Source organism: Pecten maximus, chromosome 12 (genome assembly GCF_902652985.1).
Source record: "Pecten maximus chromosome 12, xPecMax1.1, whole genome shotgun sequence".
NCBI classification, from domain to species: Eukaryota; Metazoa; Mollusca; class Bivalvia; order Pectinida; family Pectinidae; genus Pecten; species Pecten maximus.
In genome coordinates, this window is record NC_047026.1 from 23335624 (window position 1) to 23362741 (window position 27118).

The 27118-nt window shown below is 38.0% G+C and overlaps 1 protein-coding gene across 3 annotated transcripts in view; it reads right to left on the minus strand.

The window, feature by feature from the left end:
* The window catches only part of LOC117339452 (attractin-like protein 1), a 52186-nt gene that overhangs the window by 14119 nt on the left and 10949 nt on the right, over positions 1–27118 (minus strand). For 2 of the 3 annotated variants that reach the window (XM_033901037.1, XM_033901036.1), the window contains exons 3-22: positions 27039–27118; positions 26463–26632; positions 25997–26156; positions 25588–25681; positions 23781–24018; positions 23008–23191; positions 21861–22015; positions 21184–21268; positions 20391–20467; positions 20038–20196; positions 18735–18850; positions 10622–10778; positions 8941–9141; positions 8410–8601; positions 7995–8069; positions 7586–7651; positions 6727–6820; positions 4380–4435; positions 3259–3353; positions 2673–2745 (exon numbers count right to left, since the gene is read on the minus strand). The exon at positions 27039–27118 is cut by the window's right edge and continues 49 nt beyond it. In XM_033901037.1, coding sequence (XP_033756928.1) covers positions 2673–2745; positions 3259–3353; positions 4380–4435; positions 6727–6820; positions 7586–7651; positions 7995–8069; positions 8410–8601; positions 8941–9141; positions 10622–10778; positions 18735–18850; positions 20038–20196; positions 20391–20467; positions 21184–21268; positions 21861–22015; positions 23008–23191; positions 23781–24018; positions 25588–25681; positions 25997–26156; positions 26463–26632; positions 27039–27118 — 2527 coding nt within the window. Of the gene's footprint in view, positions 1–2672; positions 2746–3258; positions 3354–4379; positions 4436–6726; positions 6821–7585; positions 7652–7994; positions 8070–8409; positions 8602–8940; positions 9142–10621; positions 10779–12964; positions 13110–18734; positions 18851–20037; positions 20197–20390; positions 20468–21183; positions 21269–21860; positions 22016–23007; positions 23192–23780; positions 24019–25587; positions 25682–25996; positions 26157–26462; positions 26633–27038 lie in introns of all 3 variants that reach the window. The other variant, XM_033901038.1, reaches the window with a different exon arrangement.

Consider the following 27118-nt stretch of genomic DNA (forward strand, 5'->3'; position numbering starts at 1 on the left):
CTTAACAAGAGGCCCAATGGGCCTGTATCGCTCACCTGGCTCTACTATGTTGATTACCTCTTTATTAAAATATCATAGTAAGCTAGATTTATTCGTATTAAAAGATTTTCTAGTCCTACATTCCAGCATTCTATTGGCCTAATATTAGGTCTTGCAGGCTCTTGGCTATCGCAAAATTATTGTTTACAGATTTAAGCCGATTTCACCCCTGTGACCTTTAATGAAGGTCAAGGTCATTTATTTGAACAAACTTTGTAGCCCTTCACCCGAGCATGCTACAGGCCCAATATCAAGTCCCTGGGCCTCTTAGTAATTGAGAAGAAGTCGTTTGAAGATTATAGCCTATTTGACCCATGTGACCTTGAATGAAGGCCAAGGCCATTTATTTGAACAAACTTTGTAGCCCTTCATCCCAGCATGCTGCAGGCCCAATATCAAGTCCCTTGGCCTCTTGGTTATTGAGAAGAAGTCGTTTGAAGATTATAGCCTATTTGACCCATGTGACCTTGAATGAAGGTCAAGGTCATTTATTTGAACAAAATTTGTAGCCCTTCACCCCAGCATGCTACAGGCCCAATATCAAGTCCCTGGGCCTCTTGGTTATTGAGAAGAAGTTCTTTGAAGATTATAGCCTATTTGACCCATGTGACCTTGAATGAAGGTCAAGGTCATTTATTTGAACAAACTTTGTAGCCCTTCACCCCAGCATGCTACAGACCAAATGCCAAGTCCCTGGGCCTCTTGGTTATTGAGAAGAAGTTGTTTGAAGATTATAGCCTATTTGACCCATGTGACCTTGAATGAAGGTCAAGGTCATTTATTTGAACAAACTTTGTAGCCCTTCACCCCAGCATGCTACAGGCCCAATATCAAGTCCCTGGGCCTCTTGGTTATTGAGAAGAAGTCGTTTGAAGATTATAGCCTATTTGACCCATGTGACCTTGAATGAAGGTCAAGGTCATTTATTTGAACAAACTTTGTAGCCCTTCACCCCAGCATGCTACAGGCCCAATATCAAGTCCCTTGGCCTCTTGGTTATTGAGAAGAAGTCGCTTGAAGATTATAGCCTATTTGACCCATGTGACCTTGAATGAAGGCCAAGGTCATTTATTTGAACAAACTTTGTAGCCCTTCACCCCAGCATGCTACATGCCCAATATCAAGTCCCTTGGCCTTTTGGTTATTGAGAAGAAGTTGTTTGAATGAAAAAGTTGACGTCGGACGGCCGGACGGACGGACGACGGACGCCGCACCACGGCATAAGCTCACTTGCCCTTCGGGCAGGTGAGCTAATAATATGACATAAATTCTAAAAAGTTACACAAGGCATCCTTTATTTCATTTTCATAACTTTCATAAAAGAAATCTACACTCAGTCTGTTAATAACACATAAATATAATTGTACAATCAGCACTTCCATTTTAACAAGAGCCCTCAGGATCAGCTGTACATTTTGTATCATTCACATGGATTTCAGTGATTAACACGGTCCAGTCAGCTACCCTCTACCTGCCCTTGGATTTCAGTGATTAACACGATCCAGTCAGCTACCCTCTACCTGCCCTTGGATTTCAGTGATAAACACGATCCAGTCAGCTACCCTCTACCTGCCCTTGGATTTCAGTGATAAACACGATCCAGTCAGCTACCCTCTACCTGCCCTTGGATTTCAGTGATAAACACGATCCAGTCAGCTACCCTCTACCTGCCCTTGGATTTCAGTGATTTACATGATCCAGTCAGCTACCCTCTACCTGCCCTTGGATTTCAGTGATTTACATGATCCAGTCAGCTACCCTCTACCTGCCCTTGGATTTCAGTGATTAGCACGATCCAGTCAGTATCCTCTACCTGCCCTTGGATTTCAGTGATTAGCACGATCCAGTCAGCTACCCTCTACCTGCCCTTGGATTTCAGTGATTAGCACGATCCAGTCAGCTACCCTCTACCTGCCCTTGGATTTCAGTGATTAACACGATCCAGTCAGCTACCCTCTACCTGCCCTCGGATTTCAGTGATAAACACGATCCAGTCAGCTACCTCTACCTGCCCTTGGATTTCAGTGATTAACACGATCCAGTCAGCTACCCTCTACCTGCCCTATCTCCTGCCCACCACTTCTAGGAGAGCCAGACACTCTTTATACAATATTTAATATCCTTCATCCAATAATGCTCCAGACTAAACATCGTCAAAATTTAATCAACCATTCAACCATTAGTTATTTAAAAGAAATGATTACAGACAACAGACATTGTGCTATAGCAAAAGCAAAGGTATTTCTATCATAGATACTCCAAGGGTTACTTCACTTTCGCTCTCTGTACCCCTGGAATATGTCATGGTAAAATTGAGGGCTCAGTCACCGCCATCTTGTAGATAAAACAAAAGACTAGTTTGATCCTTTGATGTAGATCAAATGAATATAGCAGGCGTCATATTGCTACATTGACTGGCTTTGATCTTGGTTGTCACTTCTCTATAATCTTCAAAGAAAATGCACAAACATAGCAATTGGTCAGAGTTTTTTCTGACATCTAATGAAATAGCTTTTCCCATACCTTCAATTTCAACATATTCCAAGGGTGCAGAGAGTTAAACATAAGTTCTGGAGCTAGAATCAGATATACATATAATTAAATGAGGAAAACTCAAAACGATATCAACTTACGTGTTCGGACAGAAATATTCAGGAATGCTTTGTCATCTGAGCAGTTTACTTTGAAATCCACATCTCTGTCACTCTGTCATTAAAGAATATGGTCATACAAAATAAGAGAACAAAACAAAACAGACAGAAAGAAATTGTAAACTGTGTTAGGCATGACGGTATCAATATCTTTATAACTTACAGAAAACATTACCACTAATCACTGAAAAGAAAACAGATCCAAGTTAAGAAATGAAAAATTCATTGCACACAACTATGCAATTTTGGTACTGATCGTGTTTGCCTGTGACATAATAAAAGCTGAAAGCTAAATTGGTCAGTAAGGGTCCATTCTGACTTTAGAAAAGTTATCTTGACCTTGTCAAATTGTTAGACCTCTAATTGTACATCTATATGTTTTCCATTTTAGCCAGAAGTTTCAGGCAGTTTACACTTTCAAATTCTGGGATATTCTTTGGAAATCAAGTGTGTATAGATGGAGATATACCATATCTATTAGAGGAAACAGCAGATGCAGGGAGCTAGTACATCATTCTACAGCTTTATACAGTACCCTGAAGGTGACTTACTGTTCATGTGTACTTACAGAAGATGGTATGTTCATGAAGTTGATCTGAGTATAGTACTTGTCATCTCGTTTGGACAGATTGAAGGTGAACTGGTAATCTGTTACTAGGTCATCTGTGGGAAAATACATGTATATAATTACAGTATCAACATTAAAATAAATATTTGTACAAGTACACTGATTCCAAATCTTTTCAGTTAATTTAACCAAATACAAGTAATAATAGAAAATAGATATTGTCAAATATCTACCATAAAACAGAATGGAACACAGTTTATTACACAACTGACCTGTAGTTCTAAATTGTTATATGGCCATGTCATAAATATTGAAAGACACATGACTGTGTATTCTTATATAGAAACTGATTAGAGAAAATTTTTATTCATATTCTCAACAAGAATTCCAAGGAAGTGGAATTGTCGCCTGAGCAGAAAGTTGGGTGATTACAAGAGTTTTCACAAGGAAACAAATTTTCTATTTTTAATGAGTGACCTTGACCTTTGACCTTCGGACCTGAAAAGTAATCCCAAGCAAGCACTTTTGGTAAGGAAGATCTGCATGAAGTTTGAGTTTAATCGGTCCAAGAGAAATTGAGTTATCTCATGGAAATAAATTTTCTATTTTTAATGAGTGACCTTGACCTGTGACCTTCGGACCTTGACCTTTGACCTTTGGTCCAAGGGAACTTGAGTTATCTCATGGAAACAAATTTTCTATTTTTAGTCACAGTGACCTTGAGCTTTGGACCTGAAAATCAATCCCAAGCAAGCACTTGTGATAAGGTAGATCTGCATGAAATTTAAGTTTGATTGACCCAATTTGGCCAAAGGAACTTGAGTTATCACATGGAAACCTCTGTCTGTACGACACCGCCACCAACACCGACGTCGACATAGTGATACCTATATGTCTCCTGTTCTCTGCATGCGACACAAAACTGAGTTGTGTGATAAACAGAATCTTACGCTCCTGGCCATGTCATATGGAATTTATCTAATTCAGTCAATAAGTTAAAGACTTGTTGCATATCAAACCACTGAATAAATTCCATATAACCACCTTAACCACTGTATGCAAGATCCTCTGTTCAATATCTACCATTACACAGCTAGCTGTCTCACACTGTATATACTCACAGAAACAGGTTCCTCCTTTCCTAGGGTCTCCATAATACTTGTGAGGTACATCACACCTGGAAGTAAATTATGCAATTTAATAAAACCAATAATGTTCCTTTCTGAAATCATTTTTATGTATGAAAATGCATCTAGTTCACATCCAACTGCTTCAAAAATACCCATACCAGACATGAATATCAAAATTTCTATTCCATGCTTTCACGAATGTTTATTTTTCATTTTTCTCTTTATTTTGGGACATGACATACCTATACTAGTTAATCTTATAGATGAAATAAGATAGTCGTACATGTAATGAAATACTGCAACTGTGTATCATTTCCCCTGGTCCTACATGGACATATGACCAAGCCCCAGATCCTACAGAGACACATGGCCACACCCCTGGACCTAATGAGACACCCAATCATGCCCTTGTCCTACAGGGACACTAGACTACACCATTGGTCCTACAGAGAGTCAACCATGTCTTGGTCCTTCAAAGATATAACTATGCTCTTGGTCCTATGGAGACAGATAACCACACCCCTAGTCCTACACAGACATGACCACACACTTGGCCCTAGAGACACACCACATCCTAGGTCCTACAGAGACACAACCACATCCTAGGTCCTACAGAGACACACCACATCCTAGGTCCTACAGAGACACACCACATCCTAGGTCCTACAGAGACACAACTACATCCTAGGTCCTACAGAGACACACCACATCCTAGGTCCTACAGAGACACACCACATCCTAGGTCCTACAGAGAAACAACCACATACTAGGTCATACAGAGACACACCACATCCTAGGTCCTACAGAGATACACCACATCCTAGGTCCTACAGAGACACAACCACATCCTAGGTCCTACAGAGACACAACCACATCCTAGGTCCTACAGAGACACAACCACATCCTAGGTCATACAGAGACACAACCACATCCTAGGTCCTACAGAGACACACCACATCCTAGGTCCTACAGAGACACAACCACATCCTAGGTACTACAGAGACACACCACATCCTAGGTCCTACAGAGAAACAACCACATCCTAGGTCCTACAGTGATACAACCACATCCTAGGTCCTACAGAGACACACCACATCCTAGGTCCTACAGTGATACAACCACATACTAGGTCCTACAGAGACACACCACATCCTAGGTCCTACAGTGACACAACCACATCCTAGGTCCTACAGAGACAGAACCAAATCCTATGTCCTACAGAGATATAACCACATACTAGGTCCTACAGAGACACAACCACATCCTAGGTCCTACAGAGACACAACCACATCCTAGGTCCTACAGAGACACAACCACATCCTAGATCCTACAGAGACACAACCACATCCTAGGTCCTACAGAGACACAACCACATACTAGATCCTACAGAGAAACAACCACATCCTAGGTCCTACAGAGACACATCCACATCCTAGGTCCTACAGAGACACACCACATCCTAGGTCCTATAGAGACACACCACATCCTAGGTCCTACAGAGACACAGCTCATCATAGGTCCTACAGAGACACACCACATCCTAGATCCTACAGAGACACACCACATCATAGGTTCTACAGAGAAACAACCACATCCTAGGTCATACGGAGACACAACCACATCCTAGGTCCTTCAGAGACACACCACATCCTAGGTCCTACAGAGACACAACCACATCCTAGGTCCTACAGAGACACAACCACATACTAGGTCCTACGGGGACACAACCACATCCTAGGTCCTACGGAGACACAACCACATCCTAGGTCCTACAGAGACACAACCACATCCTAGGTCCTACAGAGACACAACCACATACTAGGTCCTACAGAGACACAACCACATCCTAGGTCCTACAGACACAACCACATCCTAGGTCCTACAGAGACACACCACATCCTAGGTCCTACAGAGACACACCACATCCTAGGTCCTATAGAGACACACCACATCCTAGGTCCTACAGAGACACAACCACATCCTAGGTCCTACAGAGACACAACCACATCCTAGGTCCTACAGAGACACAACCACATCCTAGGTCCTACAGAGACACAACCACATCCTAGGTCATACGGAGACACAACCACATCTTACGTCCTACAGAGATACACGGCCACCACACATCTGGTCCTACCAGGACACATGGCCTAACCCTGGTCCTACCAGGACACATGGCCTACCCCTGGTCCTACAGAGACACATGACCACGCCCCTGGTCCTACAGAGACATACAACCACGCCCCTGGTCCTACAGAGACACAACCACGCCCCTGGCCCTACAGATTGAAAAACACACACTTATCTAGCTATGTGATATTTCAGTGTCTATACTTACTTTTCACACTTGTCACCGACCACGCCCCTGGTCCTACAGAAACACACGCCCGTCTTATTATCACAAGTGTTTGCTTGCCCATTGCATTCACACACTGCCAAAAATAAAACATTTACAGTCTAAATATAACACAATGACATGATATTACAATTAATATTATAGAATGGTGACAGTAAATATAGGCATAATCAGTGTTGTTCATATAAATGGCTCACCAAATTGGTGACTAGCTCAGTAGTCTTTTATCTCTCACTGTTGTTCATTGTTTATTCCTACTCTGAAATTATTGAGTGTTGACTGACAACCATTACATTTACAAAGAATGAAAATGGGAAAGAAATGGGTAAAGAAGTGCTTGCATATAGAAAGTACCTGTGTGATCTGAGTAAACACTCAAAAAACTGATTTCTCAAGGATTTTTTAAATGTTTTGACCTATTTAATCAATGGTATATATAACACCTAACACAACTTTGTTTGCAGAATTTTTAATCCTGTTCTGAGGTAAGAAAAAATACTGTGCTAGCGATAGGATAAAATTTGTTGAAGTCATTTGGCTAATTTTAACTTGTGAATATACTTAAGCGAAAACACATGAAATGCTATATTGTACTTTACCATATTGGCTAAAAATCTAATGAAAATAGCAATTGTCTTTAGCCAAACCATCTCAAGATTAGCTATTGGCTAAATGGCTAATGACTAGTGCTAGCACAGAAATATGGGAGAACGTCAGAGCCAGGAGAAATCAAACCACACACTTCAAATCTTCACCAGACTAAACTAAATGTTCTACAACCTTTTATTAAATAAAAGATCTATTAACAGATTCAAAATACACAGACATATAAGCAACCTACCTGAACATTTGCCACCATTTGTAGGATCACCATAGTAACCGTCCACACAAGACTCGCAATGTTCCCCTAATAATTCACAAGGTGTAAATTGAGATGTACTGGTATTATTATAGAGAGTAAAACATAGTAGAGTATTCCGAGATAGTAAAAAGTATTCAGAGAACTTCTATAATATTTCATCAGCAAATGATGTCTATAAAGTTATCTTCTATAATATTTCATCGGCATTTATTTATATAAACTTAACATATATAAGGATGAAAACCAAGATAATTAAAATTACATTACTTCATATTCTTCAAATAATAACTGAAAGTAGAAGTTTTCTGATATTATGCTATTTAGCTGAAAGTTATAACGATGACAAACAAGGGAGATAACTAGCATCTAACGACCTCCCCATACTGACCTGTGGTCATCCCCTGACAGCTCTCACAGGCACCAGTCTCATTGTTACATGTGCTGTGTCCATTACACTGGCAAGCTGCAAAATATACATCAGAGTATTATCTATAATAGGAAACCAGTATCCCGAGGTTTGATTGTCATGTGTCACACAGCAAAAATCTGTTGCATGTGACACCTGTTTGTACAAATAGATATTATAACTAATATGATTATTAATGGAAGGTGATAAGTATTAGTTCAAGGAATTCAATGAATATAACAGTTAAAGTAATCAAAGGCTGATTTATAAAGAATAGATATGAAGGACACAAGCCATTTGTTCAACAAATAGAAGACATTCGAGTAAGGTGAGTTCAAGTGGGGTTCTACTGAATATCTAAATTACAGTGTTGACAGAGAGTTGATAGAGGTCCTACCTGGACACTGAGTAAAGAACCAGCGATCATCAGGACACTGTGTGTTGTTGGCCTTTGTTGGGTCATGTCCTGGTCCAACAGCCCCACCCTCCAAACACTTTCCTATACCGGTGTTACTGGGATCATTACACCAACCACACATTGGGTTAGACTGACACTTCTCGCACGTCAACAGGTCCGAGCAGCGGGTGGCTGAAACACGTCCATAATTAACATTTTTCATTAAAACATCAGCCAGATTCATCTACAGGAATAAAGTGTATTTAAGTTATTTTTTTACAGCAAACAGTATATTCTCATACACTCACAGAGCTTGAAACATATAACAGCTTTCATTAGTACATGTCATTGAAAGTAACTTATAACACAGAAGAGTAAAAATAATGTTTTTCCCTACAGTTGCTTTAAAATCTTCTTTGCTGACACTCTGGTTGATTTGAACAAATCCACTATTGAGTTTTTCATATTAAGTTCTGAAGTACTGAAAATATGTCTGTTGTTTTCACCTTTACCTGTTGGACGAAGACCTACCTGCACACCGGTTCTCATTCGTCGTCCATTCCATACACTGGCCATAGATGAAGGAGGCCACATAGGAGTTTGTCTCTACACAGCGCCGCTTGTTTGCACACCACATACAACTTGAGCGTGTACAGTTCTCACAGTCAGTATTATTATAACAAGGCTGGGCACATGCTGTCTCACTGCTGTAGTCACTGTCCTTCGGTGTGTCTACAGAGGAAATCACAGGATCAACAGCATGTCAGCAGCTTTATCATGTACTAGCATGGACTATACAATACAGTACAGAAGATTCTGATAGTCTTTATACAAGTCAGTATCTAAATGGTCATGACACTATACAATACAGTACAGAAATTCTGATAGCCTTTATACAAGTCAGTATCTAAATGGTCATGTTGCATTAGTTTTCAGAGTTAAAACAATGAATTATTGTTAATCTTAGTCCAAAACATTGTCAATGGTCATATGTGTGATCAAATAAAACAAAACAAAACAGTTTGTATGTAGAGTTTCATGAATCTTTTCAGTATAATTCAAATAATGATGATAAGACATACAAATAAAACAAGCAAATTTGGTAAACAACATTCCCCCTCTGGATGTGAAATTATTCAGGGATGCACAAATGATAAATTTTGCAATAAATACGGTGAACTGAATCCCCCGAAGTATAAAGTTACAGTGATAAGTAGTGTGGAGATAAGAGCCCAGACAATCTTTTTCTTTGATGTAGGTCAAAGGTTAAATGGTAGGTCAGATTGACCTACTTTTGATACATTACACACCACCTCACTCAGGTGAACCTACACCCCAGGTATGAAGTTCCAGTGACTAGTAGTGTAAGAAATAAGAGCCCAGAAAAATGTTTTCTTTGAAATAGGTCAAAGGTAAAAATATTGGTCAGTGACCTACTTTTTACATATTACACACCACCTCCTCTAAGTGAGCCCATGCCAAAAGTGACCGAAATTTTCACTTGACCAATGACCACTAAAATCTAATGAGGTGTAGAACTTGATGATATATTGGATCAAACCTTACATTAAGGCTTTCCATATTAAAAAAGGTAAAGTTTGACATTGACCATTACCATTGACCACCAAAATCTTATCAGATGTTAGAAAAACTTGATATACTTTGGAGTATGAACTTTTTTCTCTTCCAATTGATCAAGAATTACCTGTTTTTGACTCTTTACCTTGCGAGATGATCATCAAAGTTTATCAATGTGAACTGAATCTATTCTGGGGTTCATGAGATGTCTGTATACAAACTTTTCATTTCAAATTTCTGGTGATCAGGTATTTGCTTGGAATTTGACCCTTTAACTTAATCATTGTGTCTTTGACCGCCAAAACCTAATCATCTAATAAGAAAATATGATGGAACATTCTGTTGACAATATACATTACACAGTTATTTCAACTACACATTACCATCAAGTCATTCAAAAGTCAAAGGTGAATCGAATGATGCCATGTTGCTCTATCACAGACTGTCCTTTCTACATCATTGTTATAATTATATACAATATATTATAATGCAAGATAATTCAATTTTTTTATATAGAGAAGTATGAAATTAAAACAGATGTTTCACCAATGGGATTATATTTGAGTAACATAAATGTGGTAGATATAATGAAGTTTGAGTTATGATAACATATTGCCGTGTCTATTTGGATTACCAGAGTCCATGAAGGCCATCGGCTGGTTTGGTGTACACTTCTTGTTCTTCCGGTTCCATTTACAATGGTCAACAAGAGCGCAGGCAAAGCAGTTGTGTATAGTGTCACACTTTTTACTATACTTAGTAGGACACTGAGCAACCTCTCTCACAAGGGACTGTCAACAGTGATACATGTTTGGTTTACATATTACTGCCACCTGGACAAGCCAGTGTGGGGACAGTTGTAGGTAATAAAGCAATGCTATGTCGACAGAGAGAAAATGTAACTATCCTTTAAAAACATCTGTGTATAGATGTCTGCAAATTTTTACCAACCCAGCCAAATGATGATGTTTAAGAATCATGGGCACCACTATGTATACAGAATACAAAACCGGGTAAATAATAATATAAGATAAAAAGAAGAGAGCCAACTCCTGAATCCAAGTATCTAAACGTTGTATTGAAAAGGAATGCTGGTTGCCGACATGTTTCGGCCTAAGGTAGGCCGTCCTCAGGGCACAGCTTACATAGTGCAGTGTTACATGATGTACAGGTAGTGGTAAGTGGAGACAATAGAGGTCATGTGATAATAACAAGACATTATGACGTCATCAATAAGTTGCCAAGGAAGTGGTAAAGGAGTAGAGACATAGTTCACTTGTGATTGGTCTAAAATAAAGAAATAGATAGGAGAGCAAGTCCATATAAGTTCTTTGGTCTTCATCCAAATGGCCAGAAAGTTGGCGCAGGTCAGGAGAGGACCTGGATTTGTTAAGAACCCTTGCATCCCCTGGGGGATCCGTCCTCTCCTGACCTGCGCCAACTTTCTGGCCATTTGGATGAAGACCAAAGAACTTATATGGACTTAGAAGACCAACAGCAACCCAAAAGAAACTATCTGCACCTAGCAGTCTATACCTACCCTGTCATTTAGTATTTCTTATGGAATGAACACCACCATGGATCCATATTCTACCTCAATTCAGGCCTTATACAAATGGACTTAACATTTGATACATACTGAACTTTTTTTCACAGAAGGCTTCAACTTAACGGTACTCTATTCTACTCTTCACTCTTCTAAGAATTCCAGCGTCAACCCTAGAAATTTTCATTCAACACAAGGAGAAGATCATTTGATACTGCTCAACACCATGTCTCTCGAACTTGAACTGTACCATATATTCAATATGCCTAACAGATTCCATACCATCCTCAACTGAACATTACCATGTATGACCTTGGAAATAGCATGATACCCCACAGAATTATTCTGATGCAAGGACCTTTCCTTCTTCGGGAGTCATCCTTTATGAACTTTTCAACACCATATTTTTATCTATTAATCATGCTTTCTCTCATTACTAAAGTTTGCGCTATACTTGGACTATACACAACCGCCAGTCTACTAGCTTTCTGAATTTTATGAACTATTCTTTCTACTCTTTATTTGTCTATACAATTGCTCAAAGAACTAGAAAACACTTTTATTGCTCTCCTATCTATTTCTTTATTTTAGACCAATCACAAGTGAACTATGTCTCTACTCCTTTACCACTTCCTTGGCAACTTATTGATGACGTCATAATTATTATCACATGACCTCTATTGTCTCCACTTACCACTACCTGTACATCATGTAACACTGTACTATGTAAGCTGTGCCCTGAGGACGGCCTACCTTAGGCCGAAACATGTCGGCAACCAGCATTCCTTTTCAATACAACGTTTAGATACCTGGATTCAGGAGTTGGCTCTCTTCTTTTTATTTTATTATTTACCTGGATTGTTTAAGAGGCCTCTGTATCTACTATGGATCCTCCTGGAACCCAGCGATGAAACAAAGCATATTTTTGAACTCAGCAGGACGTTGGTTCTTGGAGAATTTCTCCTTAGGGAGAATTTTCTCTTCTGATTTTAGAATACAAAACCGTTAAAGGTGAGAATGTGTCACTTGGGTGTACAGAATAGCATTGACTTTGTCCCCTACAACCATCTACATGGTAGTTCATTCTGATCTACATCAAACCTTGTGTACAGGTATTCTCTGGAACAGCTAAAGCCATCCATTAATGCAAATGAAAGTCCACATAATCACATCCCTATGACATGTCAACACATGTCAATACATTCCAGACATATGTCAACACACCCCAGACACATGTCAACAAACCCAAGACACATGTCAATACAACCCAGGCACAGGTCAATACAACCCAGACACATGTCAACACACCCCAGACACATGTCAACACATCCCAGACACATGTCAATACATCCCAGACACCTGTCAACACACCCCAGAGGCTTGAACTGTATCCAGGTTAGTACACAAGGTTTGATGACATATTACACAAACCCTGATCATTGATGGGCCTGCAGCTGTATCCGCCCTTTGCACTCGGGCCCCAGTGACATTCTCGCAGTGATTCACATGCCTGACAGGTGTACAGGTTGCTGCATGCAGGTTTATCTTTGCACTGAGAAATGTTGGAAATCAGCGACTACACAAAAAAAAGCAGAAAACAAATCTAACCACAACAGCCACAAACACTGCCAAAAAAATAAAAAGCTTTGTCATAGCATGTTGTAACAAGAGATCCCAGAGGGATCTTGGCGCCCACCATTGAATGATCTTTATAGGTTCCATGTCAGATTGATCTTTTCTCTACTTTTCCCTTCCTCTAAGTCTTACTAATCTGTGTATTTTCATAAACAGCCCTCTATAGCAAGTACATTTCAAACAAGGGGTACCTATATATAAAATTTAAGATTTAGCAATAATGGCTGTCTGTCGGCCATGTTGTTTTCGGATTGGTCCCAATATGCATAACTAGGCACTGAGGGAAACCTACATATGAAATTTGAGAAAGATCCCTTCAGTACTTTCTGAGAAATAGCGATAACAAACTTCAATTGTCAATATCCAAGATGGCTGCCTGTCAGCCATGTTGTTTTCCGATTGGTCTCAAAATGCAATATACATAACTAGGCACCAAGAGAAACCTACATATCAAATTTGAGAAAGATCCCTTCAGTGCTTTCTGAGAAATAGCGATAAAAAACTTCAATTGTCAAAATCCAAGATGGCTGCCTGTCGGCCATGTTGTTTTCAGATTGGTCTCAAAATGCAATATGCATAACTAGGTACCAAGGGGAACCTACATATGAAATTTGAGAAAGATCCCTTCAGTACTTTATGAGAAATAGCGATAACAAACTTCAATTGTCAAAATCCAAGATGGCTACCTGTCGGCCATGTTGTTTTCAGATTGGTCTCAAAATGCAATATGCATAACTAGGCACCAAGGGGAACCTACATATGAAATTTGAGAAAGATCCCTTCAGTACTTTCTCAGAAATAGCGATAACAAACTTCAATTGTCAAAATCCAAGATGGCTGCCTGTCGGCCATGTTGTTTTCCGATTGGTCTCAAAATGCAATATGCATAACTAGGCACCAAGGGGAATCTACATATGAAATTTGAGAAAGATCCCTTCAGTACTTTCTCAGAAATAGCGATAACAAACTTCAATTGTCAAAATCCAAGATGGCTGCCTGTCGGCCATGTTGTTTTCCAGATTGGTCTCAAAATGCAATATGCATAACTAGGCACCAAGGGGAACCTACATATGAAATTTGAGAAAGATCCCTTCAGTACTTTCTTAGAAATAGCGATAACAAACTTCAATTATCAAAATCCAAGATGGCTGCCTGTCGGCCATGTTGTTTTCCGATTGGTCTCAAAATGCAATATGCATAACTAGGCACCAAGGGGAAGCCTACATATGAAATTTGAGAAAGATCCCTTCAGTACTTTCTCAGAAATAGCGATAACAAACTTCAATTGTCAAAATCCAAGATGGCTGCCTGTCGGCCATGTTGTTTTCAGATTGGTCTCAAAATGCAATATGCATAACTAGGCACCAAGGGGAACCTACATATGAAATTTGAGAAAGATCCCTTCAGTACTTTCTGAGAAATAGCGATAACAAACTGCAATTGTCAAAATCCAAGATGGCTGCCTGTCGGCCATGTTGTTTTCCGATTGGTCTCAAAATGCAATATGCATAACTAGGCACCAAGGGGAACCTACATATGAAATTTGAGAAAGATCCCTTCAGTACTTTCTGAGAAATAGCGATAACAAACTTCAATTGTCAAAATCCAAGATGGCTGCCTGTCGGCCATGTTGTTTTCAGATTGGTCTCAAAATGCAATATGCATAACTAGGCACCAAGGGGAACCTACATATGAAATTTGAGAAAGATCCCTTCAGTACTTTCTGAGAATTAGCGATAACAAACTTCAATTGTCAAAATCCAAGATGGCTACCTGTCGGCCATGTTGTTTTCAGATTGGTCTCAAAATGCAATATGCATAACTAGGCACCAAGGGGAACCTACATATGAAATTTGGGAAAGATCCCTTCATTACTTTCTGAGAAATAGCGATAACAATCTTCAATTGTCAAAATCCAAGATGGCTGTCTGTCGGCCATGTTGTTTTCAGATTGGTCTCAAAATGCAATATGCATAACTAGGCACTGAGGGAAACCTGCATATGAAATTTCAGAAAGATCCCTTAATCACTTTTTGAGAAATAGCGATAACAATCTTCAATTGTCAATATCCAAGATGGCTGCCTGTCAGCCATGTTGTTTTCAGATTGGTCTCAAAATGCAATATGCATAACTAGGTACCAAGGGAACCTACATATGAAATTTGAGAAAGATCCCTTCCGTGCTTTCTGAGAAATAGCGATAAAAAACTTCAATTGTCAAAATCCAAGATGGCTGCCTGTTGGCCATGTTATTTTCCGATTGGTCTCAAAATGCAATATGCATAACTAGGCACTGAGGGAAACCTGCATATGAAATTTCAGAAAGATCCCTTAATCACTTTTTGAGAAATAGCGATAACAAACTTCAATTGTCAAAATCCAAGATGGCTGCCTGTCGGCCATGTTGTTTTCAGATTGGTCTCAAAATGCAATATGCATAACTAGGCACCAAGGGGAACCTACATATGAAATTTGAGAAAGATCCCTTCAGTACTTTCTGCGAAATAGCGATAACAAACTGCAATTGTCAAAATCCAAGATGGCTGCCTGTTGGCCATGTTGTTTTCCGATCGGTCTCAAAATGCAATATGCATAACTAGGCACCAAGGGGAACCTACATATGAAATTTGAGAAAGATCCCTTCAGTACTTTATGAGAAATAGCGATAACAAACTTCAATTGTCAAAATCCAAGATGGCTGCCTGTCGGCCATGTTGTTTTCAGATTGGTCTCAAAATGCAATATGCATAACTAGGCACCAAGGGGAACCTACATATGAAATTTGAGAAAGATCCCTTCAGTACTTTCTGCGAAATAGCGATAACAAACTTCAATTGTCAAAATCCAAGATGGCTGCCTGTCGGCCATGTTGTTTTCCGATTGGTCTCAAAATGCAATATGCATAACTACGCACCAAGGGGAACCTACATATGAAATTTGAGAAAGATCCCTTCAGTACTTTCTGAGGATTAGCGATAACAAGAATTGTTTACGGACGGACGGACGGAGGGAGGGACGGACGGACCACGGACCACGGACGCAGGGCGATTTGAATAGCCCACCATCTGATGATGGTTGGCTAAAAATCTGGCATGCCATGAACTAACAATGGACATAATTCATGCAACAAATGGTTATACTACTGTGACTGCATATATGAAATATATCAGGGATTGCCTGTTGATCTACACTTGTAAAAATGAATTACTGTAAATCTAATCCATACGGCACAAATACAGGGTTCAGAGTGTAATTAATGCAAAACAAGCAAAATGGGTAATGCTAAAGCAATATGTTTCCCCTATACAAGATTTATATCAGTCCCCACTAAAAATAGTAACAATGACCTTGACCCTGAAACTTGTCCGAGATATTATGGTCTGTTATCATAATCATTGTGAGATATTATGGTATGTTATCATAATCATTGTGAGATATTATGGTCTGTTATCATAATCATTGCGTGAAGTTTGATCAAAATCTCTCAAGAATTTTCCAATGTCAAAATTAAAGTTTTTCATTTATTTATTGCATGGCCATGAGAAGTTCAGAATCATTATCAGAAACACAATAATTAATTAGAAGAATGCCAGAAGCATTTAATTTGCTTGTGCCACTCAGGTGACATGATTTGTTCAGTTACTGTACAATGATTTTAGTTGTTAAAGTTATGGTGTGGGGGACACACGAGGAGTAAAGTTGAGATAAGTGGTGTATGGCTATATGCAGCATTTCAGTTGATGGTTCATATCCAAATATAGTTATGTTGAAGTGAATGTTTGAAATATACAATGAACAGCCAAAAAAAAAAAAAATCACAACAGAAGTAGCATGCACTTTGCTAAAAATGTTCAAGAAATCATAAACATCATAAAAATCCAACAAAATTTTACAGCATCAAACAGGCTCATCAATAAATCATAGTATATACTTGTCTAAACACAAAGTCTGTGAAGTAAATACCCTGTGTGGTTCAGTTTACACAGGTTAACCCATGACAGCACTACAAGAAAACTATGCAATCAATTATGGAACCTCCAGATCTAGGCAGGACAGGTCCAAAAACTGATGTAATGTAAGTTGGACAGATCATCAATTACAATCTGCAGTACATGACTTGTGTATTCTACTGAAGACAATTTATCATATATAATCTCAATTAAGTGTTGTGTTTTTTCAAAATATGAATCATTCACTGCATCTTTACAATCATGTCAAACTGTGCTAGGATGTGTCTAAGTTCTAACATTCATACATCGTCATGGGTCTTCATATCATTACCCATTTACATGTAAGCTCTATAAAACAATTAACATTTTTCTTTGTCTTTTGATCATGTACCGATGACTAAATTTGAGTGACAATTCAGTGAAATTTATAATTGGAAAGAAATATTAATCCTCTGAATTGACAGATCTACATGAATACAAGTCATTAGAATATGGACGAGTTTGATGGGACTGGTCATAAAAATAGGCATGAATAAGATTGCATAGTTTTCATAGCAGTATCAATGTCTTCTATGGCATTTTCAAATAAAACACTTAAAATCTGCAAATAAAATTGGCATTAAAATGCCTTATTAACAATTTTAAATCCAATAACAAGTCACCATTATTGAAAAGTGACTACATGTATCTGATAACATTACTGAAATGTGACTACATTTATCCAATAACATTACTGAAATGTGATAAATGTATCTAAACACATTATTGAAATGTGACTACATTTATCCCATAACATTACTGAAATGTGACTACATTTATCACATAACATTACTGAAATGTGACTACATTTATCACATAACATTACCGAAATGTGACTACATTTATCACATAACATTACCGAAATGTGACTACATTTATCACATAACATTACAGATATGTGACTACATTTATCCCATAACATTATTGAAATGTGACTACATTTATCTCATAACATTACTGAAATGTGACTACATTTATCTCATAACATTACTGATATATGACTACATTTATCACATAACATTACTGAAATGTGACTACATTTATCCCATAACATTATTGAAATGTGACTACATCTATCCCATAACATTACTGAAATGTGACTACATTTATCACATAACATTACTGAAATGTGACTACATTTATCACAAAACATTACTGAAATGTGACTAAATGTATCCAATAACATTATTGAAATGTGACTACATTTATCCAATAACATTACTGAAATGTGACTACATTTATCCAATAACATTATTGAAATGTGACTACATTTATCCAATAACATTACTGAAATGTGACTACTACAAGTCTGACTGTGTACTCATAGGAAATGGAAAATACCAATAATTTTGTTTTTTCAATTTAATATTTTATGGGTGTGTATACGTACACACCACTATAAAGGGAAAGCCACACACAGAAATAACCAGTTTGAGGGTATTTGACAAAATAACAATATACTGATATGTTCTGAGTCACAAGATTACAGGTTAACATTAACAGAGATGTCATGTTGACTTTTCCTTATCAAGCTAATGAGAACACTGCTGTACACTGGGGGTGGGGGTGGGGGGTACCTGTTTGTCCTTGACAGCACACGCCGCCGTACAGTTGTTGTGACACCACTGACATTTAAAGGCACTGGATAGACACGAAGGACAGGAAGCAAACTTGGGGCACAAGTTTTCCTTGCCTGAAAAAAACACAACTTAGAGTTGTCAGAAGACAATAGAGCTCATTGAGTGGGTTGAAATTCAACATTTAGTCTTTTAAAATAGGTAAAATGTCACAATCAAGGTCAGCAGGACCGCTAATGTAGTACTAATACAAATGTCTTGTCACAAAAAACACTTGTCAAATATGAAAGCCCTATCACATATGGTTAATAAATTGTGTTAAAGGTTAAATTATAAATGTTTTTTTGAAATAGGTTGCATGTCAAAGTTAACTTTCAGCATATCCACAGCTGCTGTACCAATGTAGAGGTCTTGTCACAACTGTACCCTCAATAGTATTGATGTTTTATAACAAGAAGCCCATGTGCCTTATCGGTCCTCTGACTGCAAAGCTTTACTTCATACCACTTTTACTCAAATCCCACTAAGAATCTGTTTTCAATGATGGTAGTTTTGGTCAGCAGTAGGGATAACTACTTTCATTAGTCATCAAAAAGCATTTAAGGTCACATTTGAGCTTAATTTCCCCTTTTTCCTGCCCGTGGGTCCCTTTGTCCCTAGGGGTCAAACAAGCCCCATTCATTTAAGAAATGATTGTCCTCCCCAAACCAAATGTGGTTGTATTCTACTCAGGCATTCAGGAAAGTAGTATTTTAAAGCAAAATTTGAGCTAAGTTCCCATTTTGGGCCCAGCCCCTGTCCCTAAGGGTCAAACCAGTCTTATTCATATAAATTATAACTGCCCTCTCCCAATGATGTTTCAGACCAAATTTGGTTGTGATAAACTAAGGCATTTAGGAGGAGAAGCACTGATTGGTTGTTAAAGTTTACACACAATGCACAGTGCCGATGATGGCGGAAGACAACAGATGAAGAATGATGGCTGAAAGCTTTAACCTAGCAGTCTACAGCGACGTCCCCGTCAGATAAAAATGAATCTGACGTGTCTAAATATAACATTATTTGAGATCTCTTCACAACCAAAGAAATGTCAAAGATTTTTGTTATATATAATTCATCATATTACTTAAAACTCAAAATATTAGAATCAGGCTTAGTCTTACAATTAAGTCAATATCCAATGTTTCCCTTGGAGTACAGACAAAGCTCTGTGCAATAATATAGTATTACTTGAAGTGTGTACGTTCAAATAAATTACTAAATACTGAGATTATATGTAAAAGAAAACATGGAGGGACATGACCTTGGTCCTTGTCACACTTTGCTATCTCTAAGGAGTTGCTGAGTCCATCGAGGATGGCGTTCGACTTGGAGGTACAGTACGAGTCGCTGACCCATACACATTGGACTCCCTGTTTCGCCCCTATGCAGTCCTCTTTATTCTCGTAGAATGTGCAGTTACCTGTCAATACATCATTGCTAGAATAAAACTTGCATAAATGACAACATTGGACAATACAATGGTAAAAATAAAACAATCTTCAAAAATGATATGATCTGTTTAATATGAATTAATTGGTGCTGATTTCTGTTTGAGTCTATTTACTCTCCAACATTTTACATTAAAGCTGACAGATCTGGACTAGCTGTACTTACCAGGAAAAAACTTAATCAGATTGTTCTGCATGATACCGTTAAATCCGCCAATGACAAACATGGTAGGTACATTATTCCTGGAACAAACCAGACATCAAATCATTCAAACAGCACCCAGTCTTAAAATTCACCAGCATCCAGTCTCCAAATTTATATATCACCTTAAGGTTGTCTCCAAATTTACACAACATCAAGCAAGTCTTTAAATTCACTTTTAAGTTATATTCAGCCTCAAAAACTCAACATCATCACAAAATTCACATAACATCCAGTCTACATATCCGGTTCCCAAAATTCACACAACATTCAGTCAGAAAATACACACAACAACATACAGGTCTCTAAATTCACTTTACTTCCAGTCTAAGAATCAATAATTATAACATCAAGTCTCAAAGTTCACATAGCATCCAGTCTCAAAATTCACAATATTCAGTCTCGGAATTTACATAACACCCTGTCTAAAAATTCACGAAACATCATGCAAGTCTCTAAATTCACCTAACATACAGCCTCAAAATTCAATTAACATCCAGAGACAAAATTCACTTAATATTCAGTTACAAAATTCACATAACATTCAGTCTCAAAATTCACCCAGCATCCCTACTCAAAATTCAGATAACACCGGTACCCAGGCTCTTAATTAAATTCACATGATATTCAGGTTCTAACATTTACTTATCATTATGGAGTTATTCCAGAATCAATTTTAAGAGAGCTTTATGTTCTTTATCCATAGCAAAATAAATATCTTCCAGTCATAAAATGTACTTCAAATGAGTATACATACATGGTGTAGAAGACTGCACTGTGACCGTAGCGGGCTCCAAAGGTGGGCAGGGAGGATGACTGTATGCTATACCAGGAGTTACAATCTAAATAATAACAAAGATGGAAGTAAAGCTTTATAATAAAAGTTACCCCCACCCCAGGGGGAAACTTGAGACCCGAGGGTAATGAAATTCACACTTTTGGAAGAGCACCTTAAAACCCCTTTCTGGGTATTATGAGGTAGAGTTTTGAAAATTCTGCCAGTTTTCTCTTTGGGGGTGGGGGACCATATAATTCAGTCTTCCTTGACCTTTGTCCATGAAAGGTTTCTGCAAGATTTCATTGATATTGGTTCAGGGGTTTTGGAAAAAGGTTCAAAATGTAATTTTTTATGGATGCATGATACACAACACATGGAGATGGACAAAAAGCAATTAGAAAATGTCACCTGAGACTTTGAGACTTTTACTCAGGGACTTAATATGCAACAATAAAAATTACAGTTAGGCATTTCAATAATACCCACAGTGACAGCAAACCGTATTTTCATCCCCTTCACTTTTAATTAATCTAATTGCCAAATTTCAATTTACTCGGAATATATTCATTTAACTAGATATATTAATATCAGCATCACAAGAAATTTCATAGCAACAAACTTACAGATAATGGATATCAACAGAAGTTTTGAATTACCTATATTGTAGACCATCAGGTCCGAGGAATAACACTTGGCTCCATAGCTGATTGATGTATCATTATGAGTGTTACCCCCGAACACAAAGACAGATCCATCTAATATCGCAGCAGAATGTAAATATCTTGGACTACCGTTACTTCTCAGTATAATCCTGAAATTTGCAGATAAATGAAATTATTATATCAGTTTGACCTCTCATTTCTAAATCATAGGCAACAAGAGACACATGGGGCCTACGTTTCTAAAACATAAGCAACAAGAGACTCATGGAGTCAACACTGTTCACTGAATATTTCAGTGATTATGGCGAATTTGAAGCACTCTTAAATTCTATTACAAATACCGGTACTTTTCCCATTTCAGAATCTGCCTCTCAGCACCATGCATTAGAGTCAACACTTTCCTTCAAATGACATTTAGCTTTCTGGTTCCAAAAAAGATGCAAAGTTAAGTTTGAGGGCCAGACAAACTGCTTATACATGATTGGTTCCCATTCACCTGAGAATGCTGTAGACCAAACTTGGACCAAATTTTTCATTCCTACAGAAAAAGAATTCCAAAGAATTTGCTATAATATTTCCCTTATAGGGCCCTCCCCTCTGACACCAGGGGACATATCATTGTTTTAGAAAAATTTCTTCCACTTACCGAAAAGATGCTTTTGACCAAATTTATGCAAAATCTGTTCCCTTTCACGAAAGGATGCTTCTAATCATTTGGTAAAAATCCATTCAGTCCTTTATGACTAGTGGCGCTGTACATTCCTTATTGGGCCCCGCCCCTCTGGCCTAGGACCAGTCAGCCTTTATACAAAATCTGTTCCCCTTATCCCAAGGATGCTCCTGACCAACTTTAGTCAAAATCTATTCAGTCTGTTACATGTAACAGTGATTTATAGGAAAAGTTGATAGACGACCAACACTTTACTAGGACATAAGCTTACTCTGGACCATATGTGAGCTAATAAAAACAGAACAAGTATTTCTTATGAAATTCGAGAGAATTTTACTTTTCCAGATTCCAGAGTCTTGAATGTGAAATGTTTTCCTTGTCATTCTGAACACCAGCTTAAAACATCAAAATTCCAAACCACTTTAATAAAGAAATTTTCAAACTCACAATTCTAGTCTGCTTGACACTCACCACTTTCTCTGTTGTGGAATATAACCATACATGTGATCAGAAAGCTGGTAGTTAGGGTGGCTGTCTGAGTGATAGCCTCCATACACATATATCATCTTAGTGACAGGGTCGTATACGCTGGTGTGACCGTAACCTCCTTGTATGATGGCGCCGGTGGTGCGTGGGATGCTCCATGTCTTATCAGCTGTAAAAAATCATTACAGTCAATAACATAAGCATGTAAGCACACATTTTACACAAAACTCTTCACTTAACAAGGATGATTCTAACCAAGTAATGACTAGATCCTTTCATTTTCATTCCTACAAAAGAAGAATTTTAAAGAATTTGCTATATATTTGCCCTATTGTGGCATCAGGCTCAGATGTATACACGTCACAAACAATACTGTGTGTACAGTTCTGTCTCGCGTCAGAAATAATACTGTGTACAGTTCTGTCTCGCGTCAGAAATAATACTGTGTGTACAGTTCTGTCTCGTGTCAGAAATAATACTGTGTGTACAGTTCTGTCTCGCGTCAGAAATAATACTGTGTACAGTTCTGTCTCGCGTCAGAAATAATACTGTGTGTACAGTTCTGTCTCGCGTCAGAAATAATACTGTGTGTACAGTTCTGTCTCGCGTCAGATATAATACTGTGTGTACAGTTCTGTCTCGTGTCAGAAATAATACTGTGTGTACAGTTCTTTGAAATGCATGTATCTAAAGCAATCACAATCGCATACAACATATTAAGGACATACAAAAAACAAATTTTAAGAAAGGTCACATACCTAGATTGTATTCCTGTACCCGGTTTTTGTATCCATATATGGGGCTGTGACCAAAGATGATGTACATGATTCCATTAATGATGTGTGCTGTGTGACCAGCCACAGCCACAGGTATAACTCGCTCCTTTTCTACAGTGGTGACATTCCAAGTATTGGTCAGGATGTTGTAAACGTACAGGTTCCTGGAGATATGAGGGGTGTCCTTGCCAACCACACCACCATACATATACAAGTGGTTCTGTAGACGGAAAAAGGGCAAAATAAAGGGGGAGAAAGATGATTATTTTAATTACTTCTGTACAAGGAATAAAGAATAACCATAATGATTGTTTTTATACGTATGTACCATGTACATGTATACTCCACTTGATAGTATGGAAGCACCCTGTATACATTTCAGACATGTGTAATATTGATGCATTGCAAAACAAATATCAAACTTCACAAAATCACAAAATTCTCAAAATTCACCTAAATATTTTACCCACAACTGGAATATTTCACATGTTAAGTGTATGTGTCACCTGTGCTCACTTAATTAAAAGGGCGTTATTTTGAAAATTTCATGGTCATCATATGAAAATCATCATGCTTTATGTTTTCTGAATAAGCCACATACAGAGATTCAAATTGATGTGGCAAACAGTAGCGGGAAAAAGGATGAAAACTAATTGTGATAATTACCAGTGATCAAAGTACCAGCAAAAAAATGGAATTTTAACACAGGGTTTAAACTCAATCTGTAATATAATATGATAAAGCCACATACCAAATTGATTTGACCTGATGTACTGATGTAGCAAGTGGTAGCAAAAAAAAGCCAAGAAAACAAGTAATTATGAAAATTCCATATGTTCAAATGGCCATAACTCCAGCAAAAAAGAAATTCTGACAAGGGGTTAAATCTCAAACTGTTATTCATTATCATGAAGCTACATAATAAGTTACAATATGATGAGGCAAGTGGTTACAGCTAAAAAGGTAGTAAACAGTTTATTATGCAAATTTGCAATGTGCAAAGGGCTGTAACTCCAGCAAAAAATGGAAATTTGACACAGGGTCCAAACCTGACCTGTTATATATATAATTATGGTCCAAACCTGACCTGTTATCTAACATGATAAAGGCACATTTCAAGTAACACATTGATGAAGAAAGCGGTAGCTAATAAAAGTCTGGAAGACAGGTATTTACATAATTGCCTATGTGCAAAGGAAAATAACTCTAACAAATAATGGAATTCATGTAATAGTCTGTATAATGTGTTGAGATTTTCATACTTTCATACTATAATACAATTATATTCAAGGTTTAGTAAAATAATGTTAATAAATTTTGAGAAACTGAGCTAAACACAAATGACGATGATATGTCCTTCACTGTCAGAAAAGTAACACCATTGTCTCACTTGTGACTTTGTCGCAGGTAAGATAATACAATCCAATCAACACCCTCACCTCATCCTCCATAGCCTGCTTCTACACCCAATACTTCTCAAGGCTGTGGTCAGAATACTTCACATCTTATCAAAAAAATACAGGGCAACACCATATATAGTGACTAGGAGCATGCTCCTTATCCTTTTACATACCTGATATTACACTAGGGTGTGACTGTATCTGGTGACCAGGTGCTTTCCCTATATCTGTTATACAAACATGGTGACTAGCTAGTACACCCCATACCGTGTTAATTACATACCTGATATTACACTAGGGTGTGACTGTATCTGGTGACCAGGAGATTTCCCTATATATGTTATATAAACATGGTGACCAGCTAGTACACCCCATACTTTGATATATACCTGATATCCCACCAGGGTGTGACCGTAGCTTGTGGCTGGGAGTGTGCTCCCCGCGGGTGTCAAGGGCTTCCACGTGTTAGTTGGTGGGTGGTATCTAAAGAAAAAAACACACATACATAGAAAAGGAGTTGTCAGAAACCAGTTAACTATTTGAAAAATGTTATAAAAATAGTGAATTCCAATTTTTTCACAAGTCTTTACAGCCCTTTATAGAAAATGTTTGAAGTTAACTTCAGATTCTCAACCCATCTTTGAACAAATGCAGTCAAAATTTATGTTTACATAATCTTAAGTGAATTTCAATACTTACATAGACACTTAGAAGCATCTACAGGATTCATTTGAATATGAGGCAAAAGGGAGTTTTATTATGCTAAATTTACGTCTACTGAAAATGTTAAAACTTTACCTTGACAAGAATGATGGGTTGGGAATGAAACTGTAACCCCCTGCAATGTAAATGTAATCTCCCATGAGAGTGGATGCTGATGAGGCCAGTCCAATGTCAAGGTCAGGGATGGAGATCTTCTCCCACAATGCGTTTGAGGCCTTGGTACTGCAGTCCTTCCCTGTAACCAACAGAACACTTCCTATAAATTGTCATAAATAGTCATTAATGTGTATATTCAGTACCTTTAAGCAGTAGACAGATTTATCTAGGACTGTCATCCAAGAGACAACTCACTAACCTATGAAGTATGATGAACACTGACACATATCCAGGACACAGAGGCCATTGTAGTTGACTTACCTATAAAGCCCGGTGAACACTGAAACCTATTCAGGACAAATTGACCATTGTAGTTGACTTACCTATGAAGCCCGGTGAACACTGAAACATATTCAGGACACAGTGACAGTTGTAGTTGACTTACCTATGAAGCCCGGTGAACATTGACATATATCCAGGACACACTGGCCATTTGTACAGTTGTTGGGACAAGGACCAATTTCACAGTAATCTCCACTATAACCAGCCTGACATTCACAGAGGCCGTCGACACATACACCCTTCAGAGAGCAATCGTTCTGACATGCATTTACACTGCAATAAAAAACAGAGCAATACTATTGAAACAAACTTTAATTAACAATTCTCTTCAAAATAAATGTGGCATCATTTTCAACTTTGGACTAATTTGAATACACCTGTAGCTAGACATTCCTGTATGGCAGATTGAAGCTAAAAATAACTAAATGATAAGTTGAAGCTAGACATACATGTATCATAGGTTAAACACAGCTAGACATACCTGTATGACAGGTTGAAGCTAGACATACCTGTATGACAAGTTGAAGCTAGAAATACCTGTTTGACAGATTGAAGCTAGACATATACCTTTATGACAAGTTGACGCTAGAAATACCTTTATGACAGAGTGAAGCTAGAAATACCTGTATGACAAGTTGAAGCTAGACATACCTTTATGACAAGTTGAAGCTAGACATACCTGTATGATAAATTGAAGCCAGACATGTTATAAGCTGCATCACTGTAGAAGTAAATAAAGGCCTTCCCTGATTTGGCCGT